The sequence below is a fragment of the Schistocerca gregaria genome, chromosome 2 (assembly GCF_023897955.1).
Source record: "Schistocerca gregaria isolate iqSchGreg1 chromosome 2, iqSchGreg1.2, whole genome shotgun sequence".
In the NCBI taxonomy this organism is placed as follows: Eukaryota; Metazoa; Arthropoda; class Insecta; order Orthoptera; family Acrididae; genus Schistocerca; species Schistocerca gregaria.
Genome location: NC_064921.1, coordinates 481,271,186 through 481,294,831, shown reverse-complemented (window position 1 = coordinate 481,294,831; position 23,646 = coordinate 481,271,186). Strand labels below are relative to the sequence as shown.

Sequence of the window (23,646 nt, the reverse complement as noted above, 5' to 3'; positions counted from 1 at the left end):
ACTCATTTTTGTTCTCCTCATTGCGAATTTCTTTCAGTTATCTTTCACGGCCTTGGGAGAGCCAGTCATGGCAAAACTCTACCATCTGATGAGCAAGATGTATGAGACAGGCGACATACCATCAGACTTCAAGAAGAATATAATAATTACAATCCGAAGGAAAGCAGGTGCTCACACATGTGAAAATTACCGAACTATCGGTTTAATAAGTCACAGCTGCAAAATACTAACGCGAATTGTTTACAGACGAATGGAAAAACCGGTAGAAGCCGATCTCGGGGAAGATCAGTTTGGATTCCATAGAAATGTTGGAACAGGTGGGGCAATACAGACCTTACGACTTATCTTAGAAGGAAGATTAAGGAAAGGCAAACCTGCGTTTCTACGATTTGCAGACTTAGAGAAAGCTTTTGACAATGTTAACTGGAATACTGTCATTCAAATTCTGAAGGTGGCAGGGGTAAAATACAAAGAGCGAAAGGCTATTTACAATTTGTACAGAAACCAGAAGGCAGTTATAAGAGTCGAGGGACATGAAAGGGAAGCAGTGGTTGGGAAGGGAGTCAGACAGGGTTGTAGCCTTTCCCCGATGTTATTCAATCTGTATATTGAGCAAGCAGTAAAGGAAACAAAAGAAAAAGTCGGAGTAGGTATCAAAATCGACAGAGAAGAAATTAAAACTTTGTGGTTCGCCGACGTCATTGTAATCTTGTCAGAGACAGCAAAGGACTTGGAAGAGCAGTTGCACGGAATAGACAGTCTCTTGAAAGAAGGATATAAGATGAACATCAACAAAAGCAAAACGAGGATAATGGAATGTAGTCGAATTAAGTCAGATGATGCTGAGGAAATTAGATTAGGAAATGAGACACTTAAAGTAGTACATGAGTTTTGCTGTTTGGGGAGTAAAATAACTGATGATGGTCGAAGTAGAGAGGATATAAAATGTAGACTGGCAGTGGCAGGGAAAGCGTTTCTGAAGAAGAGAAATTTGTTAACATCGAGTATAGGTTTAAGTGTCAGGAAGTCGTTTCTAAAAGTATTTGTATGGAGTGTAGCCATGTATGGAAGTGAAACATGGACGATAGATAGTTTGGACGAGAAGAGAATAGAAGCTTTCGAAATGTGGAGCTACAGAAGAATGCTGAAGATTAGATGGGTAGATCACAAAACTAATGAGGAGGTACTGAATAGAATTGGGGAGAAGAGGGGTTTGTGGCACAACTTGACAAAAAGAAGGGATCGGTTGGTAGGACATGTTCTGAGGCACCAAGGGCTCACCAATTTAGTACTGGAGGGCAGCGTGGTGGGTAAAAATCGTAGAGGGAGACCAAGAGATGAATACACTAAGCAGATTCGGAAGGATGTAGGTTTCAGTAAGTACTGGGAAATGAAGAAGCTTGCACAGGATAGAGTAGCATGGAGAGCTGCATCAAACCAGTCTCAGGACTGAAGACCACAACAACAACAACATCTTTTGTATTGTATTTGTGACTGTTCTTTGTGTGCATATTCCTAGTTTCATTGAGCTATATTATTGGCAGTGATGAATCATGCTCAAGTTACTTTCGTCCATAAATAGACGAATCATGACAATGGTATTATTACTGGCGAGCAAAAAGATGAAACATTTTGAATGTAACAACTACATAACGTTTTGTGTTACAAGGTCACCTACTCGCTGCTGAACGCGTTCACCATAGGCGCCGGCGTGGCTAAGGCGTGCCACCTGATGCTGCACGAGGAGCGCTACTGCCTGCTGGTGCGACGCGTCGACCGGTTGGCGCGCTCGCAGGGCGTCTACTGCGACGCCGACGCCGGCATGCTGGCGGTGGCGGTCGGCTGCCGCGGCACGGCGCGCCGAGTCACGCGGGCCGCCTTCGCCTACCTCACGGTGCTGTGCCTCATCTGGATGTTCATGCCGCTGGTGGCGCACCCCGGCGAGCGCCAGCTGCCGTTCAACCACATCCCCTGGGAGCCGCAGAGCATGCCGCTCTTCTACGAGCTCTCGTACGCCGTCCAGAGCGCGTCGTCCGTCATATACGTCTTCATCAGTTTCGCCTTCGACTGTTTCTTTGCTGTCGTAATGATACTCGTCACCGAGCAGCTTATGGTCTTGAACTTGCGCATCAAGCAGCTGTACGCTCCTACAGCTGGAGATGGACCACTCCAGAAAGAAAAGCAGTTTCCAGACAAAACAGTAACGGACAGGCATGAAGTAATGTACAAGGAACTTTGTCTTTGTATTGATACTCATGAAGATATTATCCGGTATGTATGAGCGTAGCTTCTACGTAGTACAAATAAATTTCTTTGTGTATGAGCTTGGCACGGTAAACAGTTTTCCCACTGTGTAGCCAGCCCCTTCTGCGCTGAAAGGCCGTGGTCGATATATGCTCTGTGTCCACTCTTCGTCTTTATGATGACATGAACTCTGCTGGGTACATGTCAATGACATTCCAATGACCGTAGATAAATGGCAGCCCTTTCTTCCAGAGAGCCAGAAGGAGAGGATTATACACTACGGGCCATTAAAATTGCTACACCAAGAAGAAATGCAGATGATAAATGGGTATTCATTGGACAAATATATTATACTAGTACTGACATGTGACTACATTTTCACGCAATTTGGGTGCGTAGATCCTGAGTAATCAGTACCCACAATAACCACCTCTCGCCGTAATAACGGCCTTGATACGTATGGGCATTGAGTCAAACAGAGCTTGGATGGCGTGTACAGGTACAGCTGACCATACAGCTTCAACACAATGCCACAGTTCATCAAGAGTAGTGATTGGCGTATTGTGACGAGCCAGTTGTTCGGCCACCATTGCCTAGACGTTTTCAATTGGTGAGAGATCTGGAGAATGTGCTGGCCAGGACAGCAGTCGAACATTTTCTGTATCCAGAAAGGCTCGTACAGGACCTGCAACGTGCGGTCGTGTATTATCCTGCTGAAATGTAAGGTTTCGCAGGGATAGAATGAAGGGTAGAGCCACGGGTCGTAACACATCTGAAATGTAACGTCCACAGTTCAAAGGAGACCGAGACCGAGACGTGTAACCAATGGCACTCCATACCATCACGCCGGGTGATACGCCAGTATGGCGATGACGAATACAATGTGCGTTCATCACGATGTCGCCAAACACGGATGCGACCATCAGGATGCTGTAAACAGAACCTGTATTTATCCGAAAAAATGACGTTTAGCTATTCGTGCACCCAGGTTCGTCGTTGAGTACACCATCGCAGGCGATCCTGTCTTTGATGCAGCTGCAAGAGTAACCGAAGCCGTGGTCTCCGAGGTGATAGTCCATGCTGCTGCAAACGTCGTCGAACTGTTGGTCAGATGGTTTTTGTATTGCAAACTTCCCCATCTGTTGACTCAGGGATCGAGACAAGGCTGCATGATCCGTTAGAGCCATGCGGATACGAGGCCGTTGCGATCCAGCACGGCGTTCCGTATTACCCTCCTGAACGCACCGATTCCTTGTTCTGCTAAGAGTCATTGGATCTCGACCAACGTGAGCAGTAGTGTCGCGATACGATAAACCGCAATCGTGATAGCTTTCAATCCGACCTTTATCAAAGTCGGAAACGTGATGGTACGCATTTCTCCTCCTTACACGAAGCATCACAAAAACGTTTCACCAGGTAACGCCAGTCAACTGCTGTTTGTGTATGAGAAATCGGTTGGAATCTTTCCTCATGTCAGCAAGTTGTAGGTGTCGCAACCGGCGCCAACCTTGTGAGAATGCTCTGAAAACCTAATCATGTGCATATCACAGCATCTTCTTCCTTTCGGTTGACTGTCGCGTCTGTAGCACGTCATCTTCGTGGTATCGCAATTTTAACGGCCAGTAATGTATGAACTCTGCTGGGGACATTTCAATGACATTCTGATTCCCGTAGAGAAGTGGCAGCCGATTCTTGCAGAAAGTCAGAATCAGAGAATATTAGAGGACGCTGGGGTGTAAGACAAAGCCGATTTCTAAGTCGTCTCAAACGGGTTCCATTGGGTTTAGGTGTCAGCTATGAGCAAGTCAGGCAATTTCAGGAATGCTATTGCACATACCAGCGCCTAACAAACGCTGCTTTTTGACGCAGTGCTTTGATACGCAAACGATCATCGTCTTCGAACTTTTTCTCTCCCGTACGCAGTACACACTCCTGCAAAAAGTATTCATATTTTTCCGCGTTTATCGTTGATTGCGGCGAAAAATGTGATCTCAGACGAACTACGAAAAACATTCATTCACTGAACACTACCTCACCTGTACTTCACTGTTGGTATTACAAATGATGACAAGGAACTTTCTTCAGGTAATCTGCCGAACCCAAAACTTTCACTGCAACAAATCACTCGTTTCCAGTTATCCACTGTCCAGTGCCGTCAGGTTTTAGGCCATCTGACTACAGAAATGTGTAGCTTATGAGGAGTCCCTCGATCATTTTGCCCAGTGATGGCTCGTCAGTATTCATTTGAGTATACATTCAGGACGTTCACAAATTTTTAAATTCAGGTAAATCTGAAAGTGTGAAGTTAATAGCATCTGATGTATAAAAATTAGGCTTATCAACAAATTTATACAACTACAGCCACTGCCAATAATAATAACAAAATTAATAATAATAATAATAAAGTAAAACTTATCTGACAACAGAAGAATTGTTTTTGTGGAATTTTGGTGAAAATGGCTCTGAGCACTATGGGACTCAACTGCTGTGGTCATTAGTCTCCTAGAACTTAGAACTACTTAAACCTAACTAACCTAAGGACATCACACACATCCATGCCCGAGGCAGGATTCGAACCTGCGACCGTAGCAGTCGCACGGTTCCGGACTGCGCCCCTAGAACCGCGAGACCACCGCGGCCGGCGGTGGAATTTTGTTCTTTTGTATATAATTAAGTACAGTTTATGGCAATAACGAAAAAATGTGTGAGTTTTCGCAACTCACCATTTCGCATTTTTTTGTAAGTGGGAATTTTCGTCCTTTTCCATTTCTTCGGACAAGCGTACAAGATCCCTAAGAGATGTATTAGTTCACGAATATGCTTCTAGGCTGAAAATAAGATATTCTTACGCTGTATCCAGACAACAGCTTGTGCTAACTGTACACTTCCTTGTTAAATGTTCGCTTGTAGGAACGCTTATTTGATTTCGTCACTCCCTCAATCAAAGGATCTGCTCTCGGATTCCCTAGTCCCTTTGCGGCTGATTTCTCCGGTGATTTACTTTTCTGTACCTGGCATGAGATTTTCTCTCTGCAACGTAATGTGCTTTGATATGGAACTTCTTGGCAGATTAAACCTGTGTTCCGAGACTCGAACTCAGGACCTTTGCCTTTCGCGACTGAGCAACGCTAGCGCTACTCGCGACCCGTCCTCACAGCTTCACTTTCCTGTTAGCATCTAAAATAGATACGGCGTAGTTCATGTTTACATCGCACATGAAAACCAGTTCCCGCCCAGTAAATAACCAACTCCAAATACAAAGCGCCGTTTGTGGAGATGATTAAACGCAAGTAGTAATATCTACCAAGATGGTCACTTGATTAGAGTGCAGATCAGGCTCTAAGTTCCATACGGATGTAAAGCACACCGCCATCGATACTACATTTAAGTCAATGGTGTGAGAAAACAGTGATACAGCTTTTCGTGTATTTTGACTTACGCAGTGTGGACCTACAGCACAGATAAATCTGACTCACCATAAGATCAAGAGATTTAGGAAGTATGAATAAATCCTACAATCTCACAATCGACGGTGGTGACCTCTAGGTCCTTATGATTCTCACAAGGTAAACTCCCCATCGCACTCCTATCAGAGTTGGTGGTAAGATGGCCCATTGGATAGCCCATCCAAAAGTGAACACAGATGAAGCACAAAAACAGGAAGAATGTGTTCCGGCGTATCGACAAGCGCCGGCACGAGGATTAACAACGGAAGAGCAGAGAGGCCCGTGGGACGACGTCAGCCAGCAGTACGCTGACTAGGACGACACCACGGCACGAGCGGCGTCCAGGCCGACAGAACACAAGCTACGCTACACCTGGCCGACGCGAGTGATAGACCAGCCGTCGTACAAACGCCACAGCAGTGACATGTGAACTGTATAGATCTGCTTGCATTGAAATTGTATATACCGAAGGGCACTGATTCCTTGCTGTCGCCATTTGCTTGCGATACACGTATGTGGATACGCAATGTTAAGTCTTGTCAATTTAACCTACTGTAATAAACTCCATTAATATGATTTGCTTGAATTGGTGTCTATCGATCCTAGAAAATAGCTTCCTAGGCACCCTATGTTAGACGAGTCGGGAGGATACTACATCTACTTCTACATGACTACTCTGCAATTCACATTTAAGTGCTTGGCAGAGGGTTCATCGAACCACAATCATACTATCTCTCTGCCATTCCACTCCTGAACAGCGCGTGGGAAAAACGAACACCTAAACCTTTCTGTTCTCTGATTTTATTTTCATGATCATTCCTACCTATGTAGGTTGGGCTCAACAAAATATTTTCGCATTCGGAAGAGAAAGTTGGTGACTGAAATTTCGTAAATAGATCTCGCCGCGACGAAAAACGTCTTTGCTTTAATGACTTCCATCCCAACTCGCGTATCATATCTGCCACTCTCTCTCCTCTATTATGTGATAATACAAAACGAGCTGCCCTTTTCTGCACCCTTTAGATGTCCTCCCTCAGTCCCACCTCGTAAGGATCCCACACCGCGCAGCAATATTCTAACAGAGGACGAACGAGTGTAGTGTACGCTGTCTCTTTAGTTGACTTCATGCATCTTCTAAGTGTCCTGCCAATGAAACGCTACCTTTCGCTCGCCTTCCCCACAATATTATCTACGTGGTCTTTCCCACTGAACTTGTTCGTAATTTTAACACCCAGGTACTTAGTTGAATTGACAGCCTTGAGAATTGTACTATTTATCGAGTAATCGAATTCCAACGGATTTCTTTTGGAACTCATGTGGATCACCTCACACTTCTCGTTATTTAGCGTCAACTGCCACCTGCCACACCATAAAGCAATCTTTTCTAAATCGCTTTGCAACTGATACTGGTCTTCGGATGATCTTACTAGACGGTAAATTACGGCATCTTCTGCGAACAACCTAAGAGAACTGCTCAGACTGTCACGCAGGTCATTTATATAGATCAGGAACAGAAGAGGTCCCAGGACGCTTCCCTGGGGAACACCTGATATCACTTCAGTTTTACTCCATGATTTGCCGTCTATTACTACGAACTGCGACCTTCCTGACAGTAAATCACGAATCCAGTCGCACAACTCAGACGATACCCCGTAGGCCCATAGCTTGATTAGAAGTCGCTTGTGAGGAACGGTGTCAAAAGGTTTCCGGAAATCCAGACATACTGAATCAACCTGTGATCCCCTGTCGATAGCGGCAATTACTTCGTGCGAATAAAGAGGTAGCTGCGTTGCACAAGGACGATGTTTTCTGAAACCATGCTGATTACGTATCAATAGATCGTTCTCTTCGAAGTGATTCATAATGTTTGAATACACTATATGCTCCAAACCCCTACTGCAAACCGACGTTAATGATATAGGTCTGTAGTTCGATGGATTACTCCTACTACCCTTCTTAAACACTGGTGCGACCTGCGCAATTTTCCAGTCTATAGGTACAGATCTATCAGTGGGCGAGCGGTTGTATATGATTGCTAAGTATGGAACTATTGTATCAGCGTAATCTGAAAGGAACCTAATTGGTATACAATATGGACCTGAAGACTTGCACGTATCAAGCGATTTGAGTTGCTTCGCAACCCCTAAGGTATCTACTTCTAAGAAACTCATGCTAGCAGCTGTTCGTGTTCGTCTTGGTATAGCTGGGATTGTGATATCACAAACGTTCATCCTGGTGAGCTTCAGAAGGGTTCAATTGTCGCTGGTCGATTTATTCCTCACATGACATTTGGTGACTAGTCCACGTTCGAAGTCACCCACCACCCGTTCTGCTGTTACTGCTTTTCTCTGGCAGTACCCTCCATCTCATTTTATATTGGCTGGTCAGCCTCTCGTGACACCTTGTGGTCAATTCCGTATTACATGTGCGAATCGGAATACTATTGATCAGATGTGGTATAAAACTATTCATTGACGTATCGTTCCCTACATGTCGGAGTCATCAGCAACTGAGGATTTCTTGTCTCCTGCAGACTAAGACGAAAGAAAACATCAGTGAATAGTTTTGTGTGTCGATCACGGTCACTCAGTGTGGAATTATTAACTGAAGTATGTCACTGAAATGTGAGCCGGCCGGTGTGCCCAAGCGGTTCTAGGCGCTACAGTCAGAAACTGCGTGACCGCTGCGGTTCCAGGTTCGAATCCTGCCTTGGGCATGGATATGTGTGATGTTCTTAGTTAGGTTTAAGCAGTTCTAAGTTCTAGGGGACTGATGACCTCAGAAGTTAAGTCCCACAGTACTCAGAGCCTTTTCAGCCATTTTGAACTGAAATGTGCTTGATGGATTTGTTTCTCAGGTGAAATCCAGTGACTACTTTCGCATTTACTGCGCTTCCCTGAAATACGCATATTGTTGACTGACCCCTAATAAGGTTCATTTTCATGAAGGAAACTGTATAGTACTTGTCCGGTGCCTGTACACATCATCTCTCTTTGCCTTATTACCAAGGAACAATCGCGAGATTAAATTTGGCTTGTGAGTAGAGTTCAGAATGGAAGAAACTTGAGAACAGAAAGTTTCAATTAAATTCCTGTAGGTTGCGAGTATCAACGTTTCAGTTGCAATTGCAGGCTACTTTCAAAAGGCACTCTAATAGAGTCTGTCAGAAATTACAGCTGAAATGTTGGATATTGTATCACATATTCTGCAGTCACAGACTCAGAAAGATTTTATTAAAATGGACCTATGCTGGGTAATCTTTTGCTCTTATTTTACCGCAAGTACATTAACTCGTGTATTCTCGACAAAGCGTATGAGAGAGCGGTGGTCAGAAAAATAGAGAAGGTATGAAAGAATTGGAAATGTGGAGCTATGGAAGTGGGCAGGTGAATCAGGATATGGAAAAGTGTTTAAAAGAATAAACGAGAACAGAAATGTATAGTAAAACTTAAGAAAAACAAAAACAAGTCGGAAATTTGGTGCAGCATCCATGAAAAGCTAACTGATCATTGATAGGCTTTGTAAAAAATGAAATGTGAAAAATAAAATATTTTCAATAGATTATGACGGATGTTAGGTGTAGAATCTACACTGGAAGAAGTAGGGGGGAAACACCAGTGGAAAGTGAGAGATGTTGATATTCTTCTCAACCTCGTCATTCATTCAGCAGATGCGTTTTACATCGCTGTTGTTATATGCCGCAATGGCAACACCGGCTCAGATAATCTAGGTTTAGGGCTGTCGGTTTGGGCTAACACTTGAACGAGTGACTGTCCGGTCCGCGGAACGCTGTTGGCAAGCAGGGTGGAATTAGGTGTTGTGAGGGAAATTGAGGGGCTACTTGCTGAGATGCAGTGGATCCGGTCATGGAAACAGACACCGGCTGGGAGAGTGGTATGTTGTCCACACGCTCTTCCATATCCATATCCAGTGACTTTTGACGGCTAAGGATGACACGGCGTTCGGTCAGTACATTTAGGGTCTTCCTAGACATGTTTCGAAAGAGTTTAGTTCAGTATTATTGTATTATGGTCACGGCGAGATAATTAACATACACATAGCAGTGGGTTATTAATCAAGATTAGTATCCAAATTGTGGCTACTTGTGTTAGGGGCAGTAATGTTCGAATATTTTGTAGAATAGCGTGATTTTACACCCAAAAACCTTCTATATAAATTATCTAAAGTGTGCCGAAAGGTCCAGTCTTGAATTACAAAGCGATACGACTGTGCATTGAACGTCTTGTTCTTCTGTTGCAGGCTGGTGTCGTTCCTGGACAGCGTGATGCACCCAATCGCCTTAACTCAGTTCATGCTGAGCGTCATGGCTGCATGCGTCACCCTCTTCCTGGAATCATACGTAAGAGTAATACACGAAACACACTCATTTCGTACTATCAACATCTTTTCCTTCCGTGTTTCTTGTCGTCTGCCTGTTGAAAGAACTTACTAGCAGACTCTTAAAGAAAGATCTAAACTATCCCGATAGAATCTATTAACACAGTATCAGTAACCGGTTTCGAAAAATTACTCTAGAAATTTGCTACAACCCCCTACATATTACTCCCATAGGGATTGTGAGGACAAGATCAGACAAATTACAGCTCACTCAGAGACATTTAAACAAATATTCTCCCCGTGGTCCGTAAGTGAATGGAACGGAAAAAAGCCTAATACTCGTAACTGGTACAATGGGGCGTCCACTCTGCCATGGCCTTCACGGTGGTTTGCAGAGTTCATATGGTTCAAATGGCTCTGAGCACTATGGGACTTAACTACTCTGGTCATCAGTCCCCTAGAACGTAGAACTACTTGAACCTAACTAACCTAAGGACATCACACACATCCATGCCCGAGGCGGGATTCGAACCTGCGACCGTATCAGTCGCGCGGTTCCCGACTGCGCGCATAGAACCGCTAGACCACCGCGGCCGGCGTTTGCAGAGTATCAGCATAGATGTAGATGTATGCAACTTCCTCCTCTCGTCTCCATGTGAGTGTTTCTGTACTCTGCACACAAAATTCTCAAGTCTCACTTTGTAAACAATATGGACATACATTCCAAGAAAGTATAAAATCTTGTACTGACGTCTGATAATGTTGTTAAGACACGAACAGGGCGTCAGATGATTACTTAGTAGGTTGATACCTCACTGCATCGGCATTACTCTCGTCAGCTACTGGAACTTCAGGACACTTATAGCAGAGATTCTATGGTCTGTTACAGCCCAATACGTCACGTAAAGTGCCTCTATGGTCCATCACTGAGATAGGAAACGCACATCTATAAAGCGACAGCCAAATCGGTAGACTGTTTCCATCATATTGACGTAGTCCTATGACTCGTAGCAGTCACACTGTATACAGAAAATGTACCGGGATTATCTTATACTGAACAACTGTACACCAGAGATACAGCAGCTGTACCAAAAACGAATGCGACTGAAACTGACTCGTTTCTATCGTCAGGGCAGGAAACTATATATGTGGTCAAGTAGCACAGAACCGTACATCTACCGGAAATAAATATTAAAATGTTAGTCACCACATGGAAGAGGACACTGATCGCATTGGAGCGTTTTGCATGAAGGAGAATAGACACCAGGTGGTCAAGTGACGTAAGTCATGGTTTTGTAATTGTGTGTATGGGCGTGTCGGTTGCAGTAGCATACGTCGATGAGGAGACGTGACAGACTCTAGGGAAAGAGCTGTCCTGTTTAGACGCGACTCTGACCAAACCGTGATTGAAGGCACTCGATTTGTTGATGTACTAGTGAGGAACGCCCATGTAACACGACGATGCTCGACATTGTGATCAGACATCGCAAACATATGTAATTTTAGTGGTTCAAATACGTTAGAGAGTTTACCATAGTGATAAATTCACTGATCACCCAGAACTTTAAGACCACCTACCCAAAAGCCGTTATAATCACCTCTAGTACTGACCACAGACGCGACGCGTCTTGGCGCGGAAGCAATGAGGCCTTGGTAACCCGTTCGAAGGAGTTGTCACCACACCTGAACACACACAAATCACCTAAGTCCCGTAAATTCCCGGGAGGGGACAGAGAGCGAGAGGGGGGGGGGGGGATGAGCTATGACGCCACTCTCAATCACATCCCAGATGTGTTCCGATCGTGTTCAAATCTGATGAGTTGGGGGCAGCACATCAACTGGAAATCGCCACTGTTCTCCTCGAACCACTCCATCACACTTCTGGCCTTGTGGAATTGCACATTATATTGTTGAAAAATGCCACTGCCGTAGGGAAAGATTATCGTCATGAAGGGACGTACGTGCTGCCAAAAACGTAATGGAGTCGCCGCCAGATTGTCTGCGCCCTGCAGTACAGATGTGATTTAAGAAATAACTCAGTGGACAATTCCTCACAGATTTCCGTACAAAAGACTGTCATGTGAACGTGTTGTATATAATTATTTTTCAAGTGAGTTTATTTTCTGTTGTTAAGTTAAACCTTTAAAGGCTAAATAAATATCTAAAACACAAAAGACGACGTAATTGCGCCCTCCGACTGGCAGGACGAAGAAGGTGCCGGGGTACATCGGAGCATGTATCGCTCTGCCACTGCGCCGACGTCCAGTACCGATGGTCACCTGACCATTTCCGTCCTAGTTGCCGATGTCACGATGTTACCATTTGCATAGACACGGGTCGTCGGCTGCGGAGATCCATCGTTAGAAGTGTTTGGGGCACTGTGTGTTCAGACGCACTTGTACTCTGCCCAGCATCAGTGTATGATTTCAGTTCCGTCACAATTCACCGCCTGTCCCGCTTCACCGGTCTGCCATGCCCAAGACATCCAACATCTCTAATGAGGAGTGATCGCCAAACCGCACGACGTCTAGACTTGGAATCAACTTGGTTTCGCCACATGTTGAAGACACTCACCGCAACACTCCTCGAACACCCGACCCGTCGTCTAGTTTTCGAAATGATCGTGCTCAGCCTCCGACCCATCACAATCTTCCCTCGGTCAGATAGATCGCGCGCCTTCCCCGTTCTACGCATAGACAACACACTCACTGCTACTAAACGCACAGTGTGTGTGTGTGTGTGACTAGCAGTCATTCTTCGTCAGGTGACGCTGCTACCGCCTGGACGGGTTCATATTGATAGTAGGTCGGTGGTCACAATATCCGGGATGATCCCTCATTTAATGCAAATGAACAAATTCGTAAAACCGTTTTCTAAAATTAAAAACTCTGAACATTATTAAAATAGTAATTGTAGTGATACCCATGCCCACATTAATTTCACTGCTATATTAGAAGCTGCAAACAATGGGGTGAGGAGGAGGGGGGGGGGGGGGGAGAAATTCCCTTGCGGACAGCTTCTTCAGAAGACATGAATTAACACTCCTCTCTACCAGCCGTCAGTGACTGACTGATAACAGTGTTAGAATTACTCTTGCTTTTTATCCAATGTCATCCTTCATATACAACTTTCGCATGACCCAACTTACGGAGTTAGCACATTCAGATGCAGTAATGTGCTGTGACAGCAACATTCCTTCTTTTTATAAACCACGAAATGCAGCGCGTTTGGAATATAAAGTGCTTCAAGATTTTACAAATTCTCAAAAATTAGATATAAGACATAGGAAAAGGCGAGTAATATTTGCAAGAACCAAGAGGGAACAACACGAGTAGAACAGAAGTAAATGGATGGAAAAAGGCGTAAGGCAAGGACACAGATTTTCACCCCTATTTTTCAACCTGTACTTCGAAAAAGATATGATAGAAATAAAATAAAAGTTCAGGAAAGGGATAAGAATTCAGGGTAAAACAATCTCAAGGATAAGATAAGCTAAATACACAGGTACCTTCAGTGAATCTGGGAAAGAATGAAATGACTTGGTGAAAGGAATTAATAGATTAACAGATTACGAACTAAGAGAAAACCACCTGAAAAAAGATTTGAGGAGCAGCAGAAACGAGGTTCTCATGGAAACTAGAAAACACGTAGTAGACGAAGTGAAATGTTTCTTTTTCCTATAAAGCAAAATAACCAGTATGGATGAATCAAGGAAGACACAAGAAGTAGTCTTATTCAGGCAAAGAAGACATACCTCATATGAAACAAATATGGTAATTATAAGAAGAAATTTCTTTGTGCAAGTGAAGCACAGAAATGTCTCAAAATGAATAATTGACTGTGGCAAAACCAGATGAGAAGTGAAAGGAAAAGTGTTTGATACGTTGTGTTAAAGAACGTTCCTGCATATTACATGAAACGAACAGATAATAAATGAGGAGGTTCGCAGCCGAATAGTGAAGGAGAGAAATGTGTCGAAAACTCATAAGTAGGTATAGGATGGTAGGGCATGTGTTGAGACGTCTGGGGACTGGTGATCCACTCCAACCTCACCCTCTCCATAGCCCCTGTGGGGACGCAGAAATAGCACCTTGGACACCAAGCAATATTTACCATCCACAAGCACATCCCTAGGGTCTTACTTTTCACTATTAACACGCTAAAAAAGAAAGAAAAAGAAACATGCACACACACAGGTGCATCCACACATAGACACACACATGTTACATTCTAACATGAATTCAACAGATTTTGCTGCGAATCTGCGTAATGATTACAAAGATTATTCTAGGATGGCTGCCTAGGGTCCATATGAAATCCAACTTTAAATGATCGTCCAGATGACGGCTAATTAATTGCGAAAACGACTATCCACTCCGTTATCTCTCTATTATTCATATTTGGCAAGCGAGCTAGAATCTGACTATAGGGGACAATGTTTTATTGGTACCACTTCAAAACCTCTCTCTCACTGTCCCTGTCTTACGCCACCAAAGTACACCAACAGTTGTTCACCTGTCGTTACAGTAATATTTTTCTTCCCTCTCCCCGACCGTCCCCCCTCCTTTGATTTTGTTATCACATACAACTACAATGACAATATGTCCAAGCGTCTACGTATACGATATCCCAGTTGCACATTAGTAGCGTAAGATTTATATACGAGCATTCCACTTTCTGTTAATGATTGTATCTTGGAAGTTACCAAATATTCTCCATACTCGATAGCATATCTTCGAAGTATATTGTCCGGAAATGAGAGATCCAGATAAACTTTGAATTACGGTACCAACACAATTGCAGTGTTGGAATAATGATACGCTTGAGCTACCGTCAGGCGAATGCCAAGCACAGGTTCACTGTTTATATTGCACCTCCTTAGAATGTGTAACTTTTAATATAGTTAATTCATACAGCTAAGCGAGCACAAAACACATTTCTTTTCAGACGAAAGAATGTAGTTAGGTCATTCTTATTCTTTTTCTTTCCCCTAGTCTAGTCTTCTTCTATGTTTTAAGAATGTGGATGCAGTGTCGCCTAACTTCCACTAACTTCAAAACGTATCTACTTATCCAGATACAGCAACGTCTCTAATTAGTTTTCAGTTCAATTATCATCTTGCGTATTCCTAATTTTTTTATTATAATTCAGTGTGTCTGACGAATTTTCGCTTCACCGTGTAGTGTTTGTATCTCGTATCTGTCTCTTCATATTTACTATCATACATTTTCTCAAACTGATAAATTATGACGAGGCATCTAATTTTTATTTCATGTCTTACCGTAAGTAACACTCTTGCTATCTCCTTTTTTAAAATAGTTTCTAATTCTACATGTATTGATTTAAACAATGTTCATTCATTCATTAAAGGACATTCTGGTCATTGCACCCTTCAACTAGGCGTAGCGTCTTTATATAAGTCCTCAGTCCCGGGTTCGAAAACCGCCATCACTTAAATTTTGGTTAATAATCAGCATTGCCGGCTGAAGACTTCCTCCACAAGAAGTCATCCTTATTCTGCCAATGGCCTTGTCACGGAAGGCAGAGGAGCGAACATAGGTTCAGGGCACTCTCTTGTCCTAGGAGTGGGAAACTGCCGCTAAAAGAAGGAAGAATCAGCAACGATCAGCGGCGTGAGGACGCAGAAGGGAACAGATACCTCTGCATTACAGACACATAACCTGTATCCAGAGGACGTGTGGCGTGTGATTCAAAGGGTGTCATGATGATCTCTCCATTGGAAAAGAGATATCGGAATAGTCCTCATTCGGATATATGGGACTGCCAAGGGCGACGTGACCATGGTAAAAAGACTGAATATCCAACAAAACAATAACGTCCTACAAGGCAGTGTGTGGAATGTCAGAAGCTTGGTTGTGGTACGGAAGCTAGAAAATATGAAAAGGAAAATGCAGAGGCTCTATCTAGGTATAATAGTGTAGGAGAGCAGCCTACTCACGCCGTATAAAATTCACAGCAGTCTTTCCATTGTGTGCCACCAGTCCGCTGTAGCTAGCTCTGACGTCATAAATGTTGCGCAATATTTTAAAAATCAAGTAAATAACCTGAAACGTTTCTAGCAAGTCAGGAGTAATACTAAATCAGTATGTATTGAATATCAGTTCAATAGCTTTAGCCATTTTCGAGATTTGGACGTTTTTCTGTAAAAATCATTGGCGCAACAGAAAAGAGCTAGAAACTTAAAAAATTATATTTAGATTCCTTTTGCATAATATTCTGGGTCTCACAAATTAAAATTTTAGTTGAAATTCATAATTTTCTGGTTTTTGTCTTAAAAATTAAGGAAGCAAGATAGATTAAGTAGGTGAATAAATAAAGCTAGGATGTTTAAATTTACGTAGAAGGGAGATCCACTGCAATCATAAAGATGTGAAAAGTTTCAACTGAATAACTATAAAACTATAGCGATAGCGTATCTCCAAAGGGCAAGTTCAGAGCTCATCTACTGCGTGTAGTGTAATTAAATTAATTCTCTCGCCAAAAATATTGGACTTAGCCACGTCAGACTTTTATTATGATTACTTACCTGTGTGCTGATTGCACATTTAAATTGAGAGCTTCATTGGCCATCAGCAAAGGAAGCAATGATTTATTTAATAACTTAAAGTGGTGGATTACTAGCCCAGCGGCTAGTCGGGAGAGCCGATTTAATCAGGCGTTCCCTTAGCCATCCGCACCGCGGCTTTATATATAAGAACGCTGCGCGAGAAAGAAAGGCCCCAGTTCTCTCCAGACGCTGATCAGCGCACCATCTGTGCCGGGAGTCGCGTCGCGTCGGTATCATAGCTATAAACAGCCTCGGATGCCGTAATAAGTTACTCGGGATACGCATAACCATGAAATCGTTTTCGAGTGAAGTGTTAATTCTGGGATGACTTTAATGATCTGTCTTCAGTTCGCCTATGTCGTATTTTAACGTGCCGCCGCCGGATACACATTCTACCATTATTTAGTGTGGCGTTTGATGAACATTATCATCAAATTATTGCGAGAATTCACTTAAACATTTAATTGGAACAGTTATAGTTGCAACAGCGCATTAGACTCTGAACTGCTCTGGTAGTTGGATTGTGTGGATTCTTTTTGGTCTGTGACTTTCAGAATATAGTGAACATTTTTGAAAGAATCGTTTTTGATTAAGAATCCCAAACAATCTCCTGATTCCTCAGAGCTATAAACTGTAGCTATAAGTGTATTTCTCAGTTGAAGTGAGCACTAGGAATTCTAATTACAGGCTCCACGTTTTGCTAATCACTTTCTGGTTGCCAATATTATAGTTAGAGAGCCAGTGTTGAGAACGGCAAACAACAGCATTAAATAAATCATTGCAACATTTTAATAACAAACATTTCCACACACCACCCTACATATGGTGCATCGTTGGGAAAGATATTTCACAATAATAACCAATATTCAATACGCCGCCCCACAATAGGTATCAGTGAAATGAAATGGAAAGAAGACAAGGATTTCTAGTCAGATGAGTACAGGATAATTTTAACAGCACCAGAAAATCTATGAAGGCGATAGGATTCATCATGAATAGGAATAAAGGCAGAGAATGTGTTACTGTAAACAGTTCAGTGATAGAGTTATTTTTATCAGAATCGACAGCAAATATACACTGGAAACGATAATTCAGGTTTACATACCAACGTCGCAAGCTGAATATAAAGAGGAAGAGAATGTATATGAGAATATTGAAAGGCTAACACAGTATGTAAAGGATGATGAGAGTCTAAGCAATGGGGAACTCGAATGTATTTGCAGCGGAAGGAGTAGAAGAAAAGGTTGCAGGACAATATGGGCTTCGAACAAAGAATGAGAGAGGAGAGAAACTAATTGAGTTCACCAATAAAGTTCACACAGTAATAGCGAATTCTCTGTCCAAAAATCATAAGAGGAGGAGGTACAGTTAGAAAAGGCCAAGTGATACAAGAAGATTTCAGGAATACAGAAATACAAGTTGCTCAAAATGTGAAGAAATCGAGAAAGAAATTACTGCCGGAAGTACTGACTCAGCATATAGGAAAGTCAAACTGACCTTCAGTGAAAATAAAAACAAGGATGGTAACATTAAGAATTGCATTGTTAAATGCAGAGGAGAGAGCAGGTAGGTGGAAAGAGTACATTGAAGGCCTCTATGAGGTGAGGAGAAGATTTATCTGATGTGATAGAAGGAGAAACATAAGTCGATTTAGAAGAGATAAGGGATCCTGTATTAGAATCAGAATTCAAGAAAGCTTTGGAAGACTTAAGATCATATAAGGCAGAAGGGATAGATAACATTACATCAGAATTTCTAAAGTTATTGAGAGACGTGGCAACAAAACAACTGTTCACGTTGCTGTTTAGAATGTATGATTCGGGCGAAACACCATATGACTTTGGAGAAATATCATCCATACACTCCCGAAGATTGCAAGAGCAGACAAGTGCGAGAATTCTCTGTATGACCATCTTTTTAGATATGTTTTTGGTACACTGTTGTTCGATACAGGATGTCAATTAAACACATTTCAGCGATCTAGTTTCCAAACTTATTTTATTTGGCTACCAGTTTCAATGTTTTACTACGCCATCTTCAGGCCCTGACCGACGTGTAGGAAGGTTTAAAGGTGGTTAATTTGACATCCAGTGCTAGAATTATCGCACAGTCACCCTAACAGCTCTTGCATCCAAGTTACTGACAAGAATAATATACAGAAGAATGGAAAAGAAAACTGAGGATGTGTTAGATGACGATCGGTTTGGCTTCAGGAACGGTAAAGGCACCGGAGAGGTGATTGTGGCGTTGCAGTACACAAAGGAAGCAAAACTAAAGATGAATCATGACACGTTCATAGGATTTGTCGACCCGGAGAAAGTGTGCAACAAAATCACATGGGCACCATGTTCGACATTCTCAGAAAAGTAGAGGTAAGCTATAAGGAGAGACGGGTAATATACAATATGTACAAGAGCCAAGAGAGAATAAGATGAGTGGACGACCAAGAACGAAGTTCCCGGATTAAAGTCGGAATAAGACAGGGATGTAGTATTTCGCCCCTTCTCTTTAATCTGTACATTGATGAAATAATGATGTAAATAAAAGCAAGGTTCAGGAACGGAATTAAAATACAAGGTAAAAGGTTATCTATTGTAGGATTCGTTGATGACACTCCTATCCTGAGTGAAAGTGAAGAAGAATTACATGATGTGCTGAATGGAATTAACTGTCTAATGAGTACAAAATATGGCTTGAGAGTAAATCGAAGAAAGAAAGAAAGTAGTGAGAAGTACCAGAAGAGAGAAAAGCTAGAAAGTTAATATTAGGACTTATGGTCAGGAAGGGGATGAAGCTAAGAAATTCTGCTACCTAGGCAGAAAATAACCCTTGATGGGCGGAGCAAGGAGGACCTAAAAGCAGACGAGCAATGGAGAAAAGGACATTCCTGGCCAATAAAAGTCTGCTAGTATAAAACATAGGCCTTAATTTGAGGAAGAAATTTCTGAGAACGTACGTCTGGAGTACAACATTGTATGGTAGTGAAACATGGACTGTGTTAAAACCTGAACAGGAGAGAATCGAAGCATCTGAGATATGGTGTTACAGAAAAATGACGAAAATTTGTTGGAGTAATCAGATAAGGAATCGATCAGGAAAGGAATATATTGAAAACACTGACAAGTCGAAGGGACTTAATGATGTTGTTGTTGTTGTTGTCTTCAGTCCTGAGACTGGTTTGATGCAGCTCTCCATGCTACTCTATCCTGTGCAAGCTGCTTCATCTCCCAGTACCTACTGCAACCTACATCCTTCTGAATCTGCTTAGTGTGCTCATCTCTCGGTCTCCCTTTACGATTTTTACCCTCCACGCTGCCCTCCAATGCTAAATTTGTGATCCCTTGATGCCTCAGAACATGTCCTACCAATCGATCCCTTCTTCTAGTCAAGTTGTGCCACAAACTTCTCTTCTCCAAAATCCTATTCAATACCTCCTCATTAGTTACGTGATCTATCCACCTTATCTTCAGTATTCTTCTGTAGCACCACATTTCGAAAGCTTCTATTCTCTTCTTGTCCAAACTAGTTATCGTCCATGTTTCACTTCCATACATGGCTACACTCCAAACAAATACTTTCAGAAACGACATCCTGATACATAAATCTATATTCGATGTTAACAAATTTCTCTTCTTCAGAAACGCTTTCCTTGCCATTGACAGTCTACATTTTATATCCTCTCTACTTCGACCATCATCAGTTATTTTACTTCCTAAATAGCAAAACTCCTTTACTACTTAAATGTCTCATTTCCTAATCTAATTCCCTCAGCATCACCCGATTTAATTTGACTACATTCCATTATCCTCGTTTTGCTTTTGTTAATGTTCATCTTATATCCTCCTTGCAAGACACTGTCCATTCCGTTCAACTGCTCTTCCAAATCCTTTGCCGTCTCTGACAGAATTACAATGTCATCGGCGAACCTCAAAGTTTTTACTTCGTCTCCATGAATTTTAATACCTACTCCAAATTTTTCTTTTGTTTCCTTTACTGCTTGCTCAATATACAGATTGAATAACATCGGGGAGAGGCTACAACCCTGTCTCACTCCTTTCCCAACCACTGCTTCCCTTTCATGCCCCTCGACTCTTATTACTGCCATCTGGTTTCTGTACAAATTATAAATAGCCTTTCGCTCCCTGTATTTTACCCCTGCCACCTTTAGAATTTGAAAAAGAGTATTCCAGTCAACATTGTCAAAAGCTTTCTCTAAGTCTACAAATGCTAGAAACGTAGGTTTGCCTTTTCTTAATCTTTCTTCTAAGATAAGTCGTATGATTAGTATTGCCTCACGTGTTCCAACATTTCGACGGAATCCAAACTGATCCTCCCCGAGGTCTACATCTACCAGTTTTTCCATTCGTCTGTAAAGAATTCGCGTTAGTATTTTGCAGCCGTGGCTTATTAAACTGATAGTTCGGTAATTTTCACATCTGTCAGCACCTGCTTTCTTTGGGATTGGAATTATTATATTCTTCTTGAAGTCTGAGGGTATTTCGCCTGTCTCATACATCTTGCTCACCAGCTGATAGAGTTTTGTCATGACTGGCTCTCCCAAGGCCGTCAGTAGTTCTAATGGAATGTTGTCTACTCCGGGGGCCTTGTTTCGACTCAGGTCTTTCAGTGCTCTGTCAAACTCTTCACGCAGTATCGTATCTCCCATTTCGTCTTCATCTACATCCTCTTCCATTTCCATAATATTGTCCTCAAGTACATCACCCTTGTATAAACCTTCTATATACTCCTTCCACCTTTCTGCCTTCCCTTCTTTGCTTAGAACTGGGCTGCCATCTGAGCTCTTCATATTCATACACGTGGTTCTCTTCTCTCCAAAGGTCTCTTTAATTTTCCTGTAGGCAGTATCTATCTTACCCCTAGTGAGATAAGCTTCTACATCCTTACATTTGTCCTCTAGCCATCCCTGTTTAGCCATTTTGCACTTCTTGTCGATCTCATTTTTGAGACGTTTGTATTCCTTTTTGCCTGCTTCATTTACTGCATTTTTATATTTTCTCCTTTCATCAATTAAATTCAATATTTCTTCTGTTACCCAAGGATTTCTAGCAGCCCTCGTCTTTGTACCTACTTTATCCTCTGCTGCCTTCACTACTACATCCCTCAGAGCTACCCATTCTTCTTCTACTGCATTTCTTTCCCCTATTCCTGTCAATTGTTCCCTTATGCTCTCTCTGAAACTCTGTACAACCTCTGGTTCTTTCAGTTTATCCAGGTCCCATCTGCTTAATTTCCCACATTTTTGCTGTTTCTTCAGTTTTAATCTACAGTTCATAACCAATAGATTGTGGTCAGAGTCCACATCTGCCCCTGGAAATGTCTTACAACTTAAAACCTGGTTCTTAAATCTCTGTCTTACCATTATATAATCTATCTGATACCTTTTAGTATCTCCAGGGTTCTTCCACGTATACAACCTTCTTTCATGATTCTTAAACCAAGTGTTAGCTATGATTAATTTGTGCTCTGTGCAAAATTCTACTAGGCGGCTTCCTCCTTCATTTCTTAGCCCCAATCCATATTCACCTACTATGTTTCCTTCTCTCCCTTTTCCTACACTCGAATTCCAGTCACCCATTACTATTAAATTTTCGTCTCCCTTCACTATCTGAATAATTTCTTTTATTTCATCGTACATTTCTTCAATTTCTTCATCATCTGCAGAGCTAGTTGGCATATAAACTTGTACTACTGTAGTAGGTGTGGGCTTCGTATCTATCTTGGCCACAATAATGCGTTTACTATGCTGTTTGTAGTAGCTTACCCGCATTCTTATTTTCCTATTCATTATTAAACCTACTCCTGCATTACCCCTATTTTATTTTGTGTTTATAACCCTGTAGTCACCTGACCAGAAGTCTTGTTCCTCCTGCCACCGAACTTCACTAATTCCCACTATATCTAACTTTAACCTATCCATTTCCCTTTTTAAATTTTCTAACTCACCTGCCCGATTAAGGGATCTGACATTCCACGCTCCGATCCGTAGAACGCCAGTTTTCTTTCTCCTGATGACGACATCCTCCTGAGTAGTCCCCGCCCGGAGATCCGAATGGGGGACTATTTTACCTCCGGAATATTTTACCCAAGAGGATGCCATCATCATTTAATCATACAGTAAAGCTGCAGGTCCTCGGGAAGAATTACGGCTGTAGTTTCCCCTTGCTTTCAGCCGTTCGCAGTACCAGCACAGCAAGGCCGTTTTGGTTAATGTTGCAAGGCCAGATCACTCAATCATCCAGACTGTTGCCCCTGCAACTACTGAAAAGGCTGCTGCCCCTCTTCAGGAACCACACGTTTGTCTGGCCTCTCAACAGATACCCCTCCGTTGTGGTTGCACCTACGGTACGGCCATCTGTATCGCTGACGCACGCAAGCCTCCCCACCAACGGCAAGGTCCATGGTTCATGGGGGGAGGGACTTAATGATAGGACATAAGATATCGAGGAACAACTTCCGTGGTACTAGGGGGAGCAGTGGAGAGCAGTAACTATAGAAGAAGACCAAGAATGGAATGAATCCAGCAAATAACTGAAGACTTAAGTTACAAGTGATACTCTGAGATAAAAGTAGTGGCACAGGAGAAGAATTTGTGACGGGCAGCATCAAACCACTCAGAAGTCTGATGAATCAAAAGAAAAGATATAGTCATTGCGTGTATCTGTTTCCTTTCTTTCACGCAAATGTGTATTTGATAAACATTAATATTCAGATTACAGTTTCCAGTTTAACGAATTACTTCATGGAGACGAAGTTTTAGAATAATCTCTGGTTTGATTCATAGGTCAACACCAATATCGATCCTTCTCTAAGCACAGTTCGCTTATTTCTTATGCAGTGGCTATTACTTGATGACAGTGTCGTTCTCTCCCTTAACATTTGTTACCTAATTCATTTCTTCTCCTATAGGTATATCTCTGTTGTCTGAGCTACTCAATCATCAACAAAATATGACCATAATATGTACTTGAAATCGAATTCGAAAGGCAGTGCGTTTTCTTTGACCTGTGGCACACCACTGCTGTTTTAAAT

General features: G+C 42.4%; 1 protein-coding gene across 1 annotated transcript in view; it reads left to right on the top strand.

Annotated features, from left to right (window-relative positions):
- The window catches only part of LOC126335850 (odorant receptor 43a-like), a 72,266-nt gene that overhangs the window by 39,864 nt on the left and 8,756 nt on the right, over positions 1-23,646 (top strand). The window contains exons 3-4 of the mRNA XM_049999321.1: positions 1,670-2,271; positions 9,951-10,050. Of these exons, the coding sequence (XP_049855278.1) occupies positions 1,670-2,271; positions 9,951-10,050 (702 nt within the window). The remainder of the gene's footprint in view (positions 1-1,669; positions 2,272-9,950; positions 10,051-23,646) is intronic.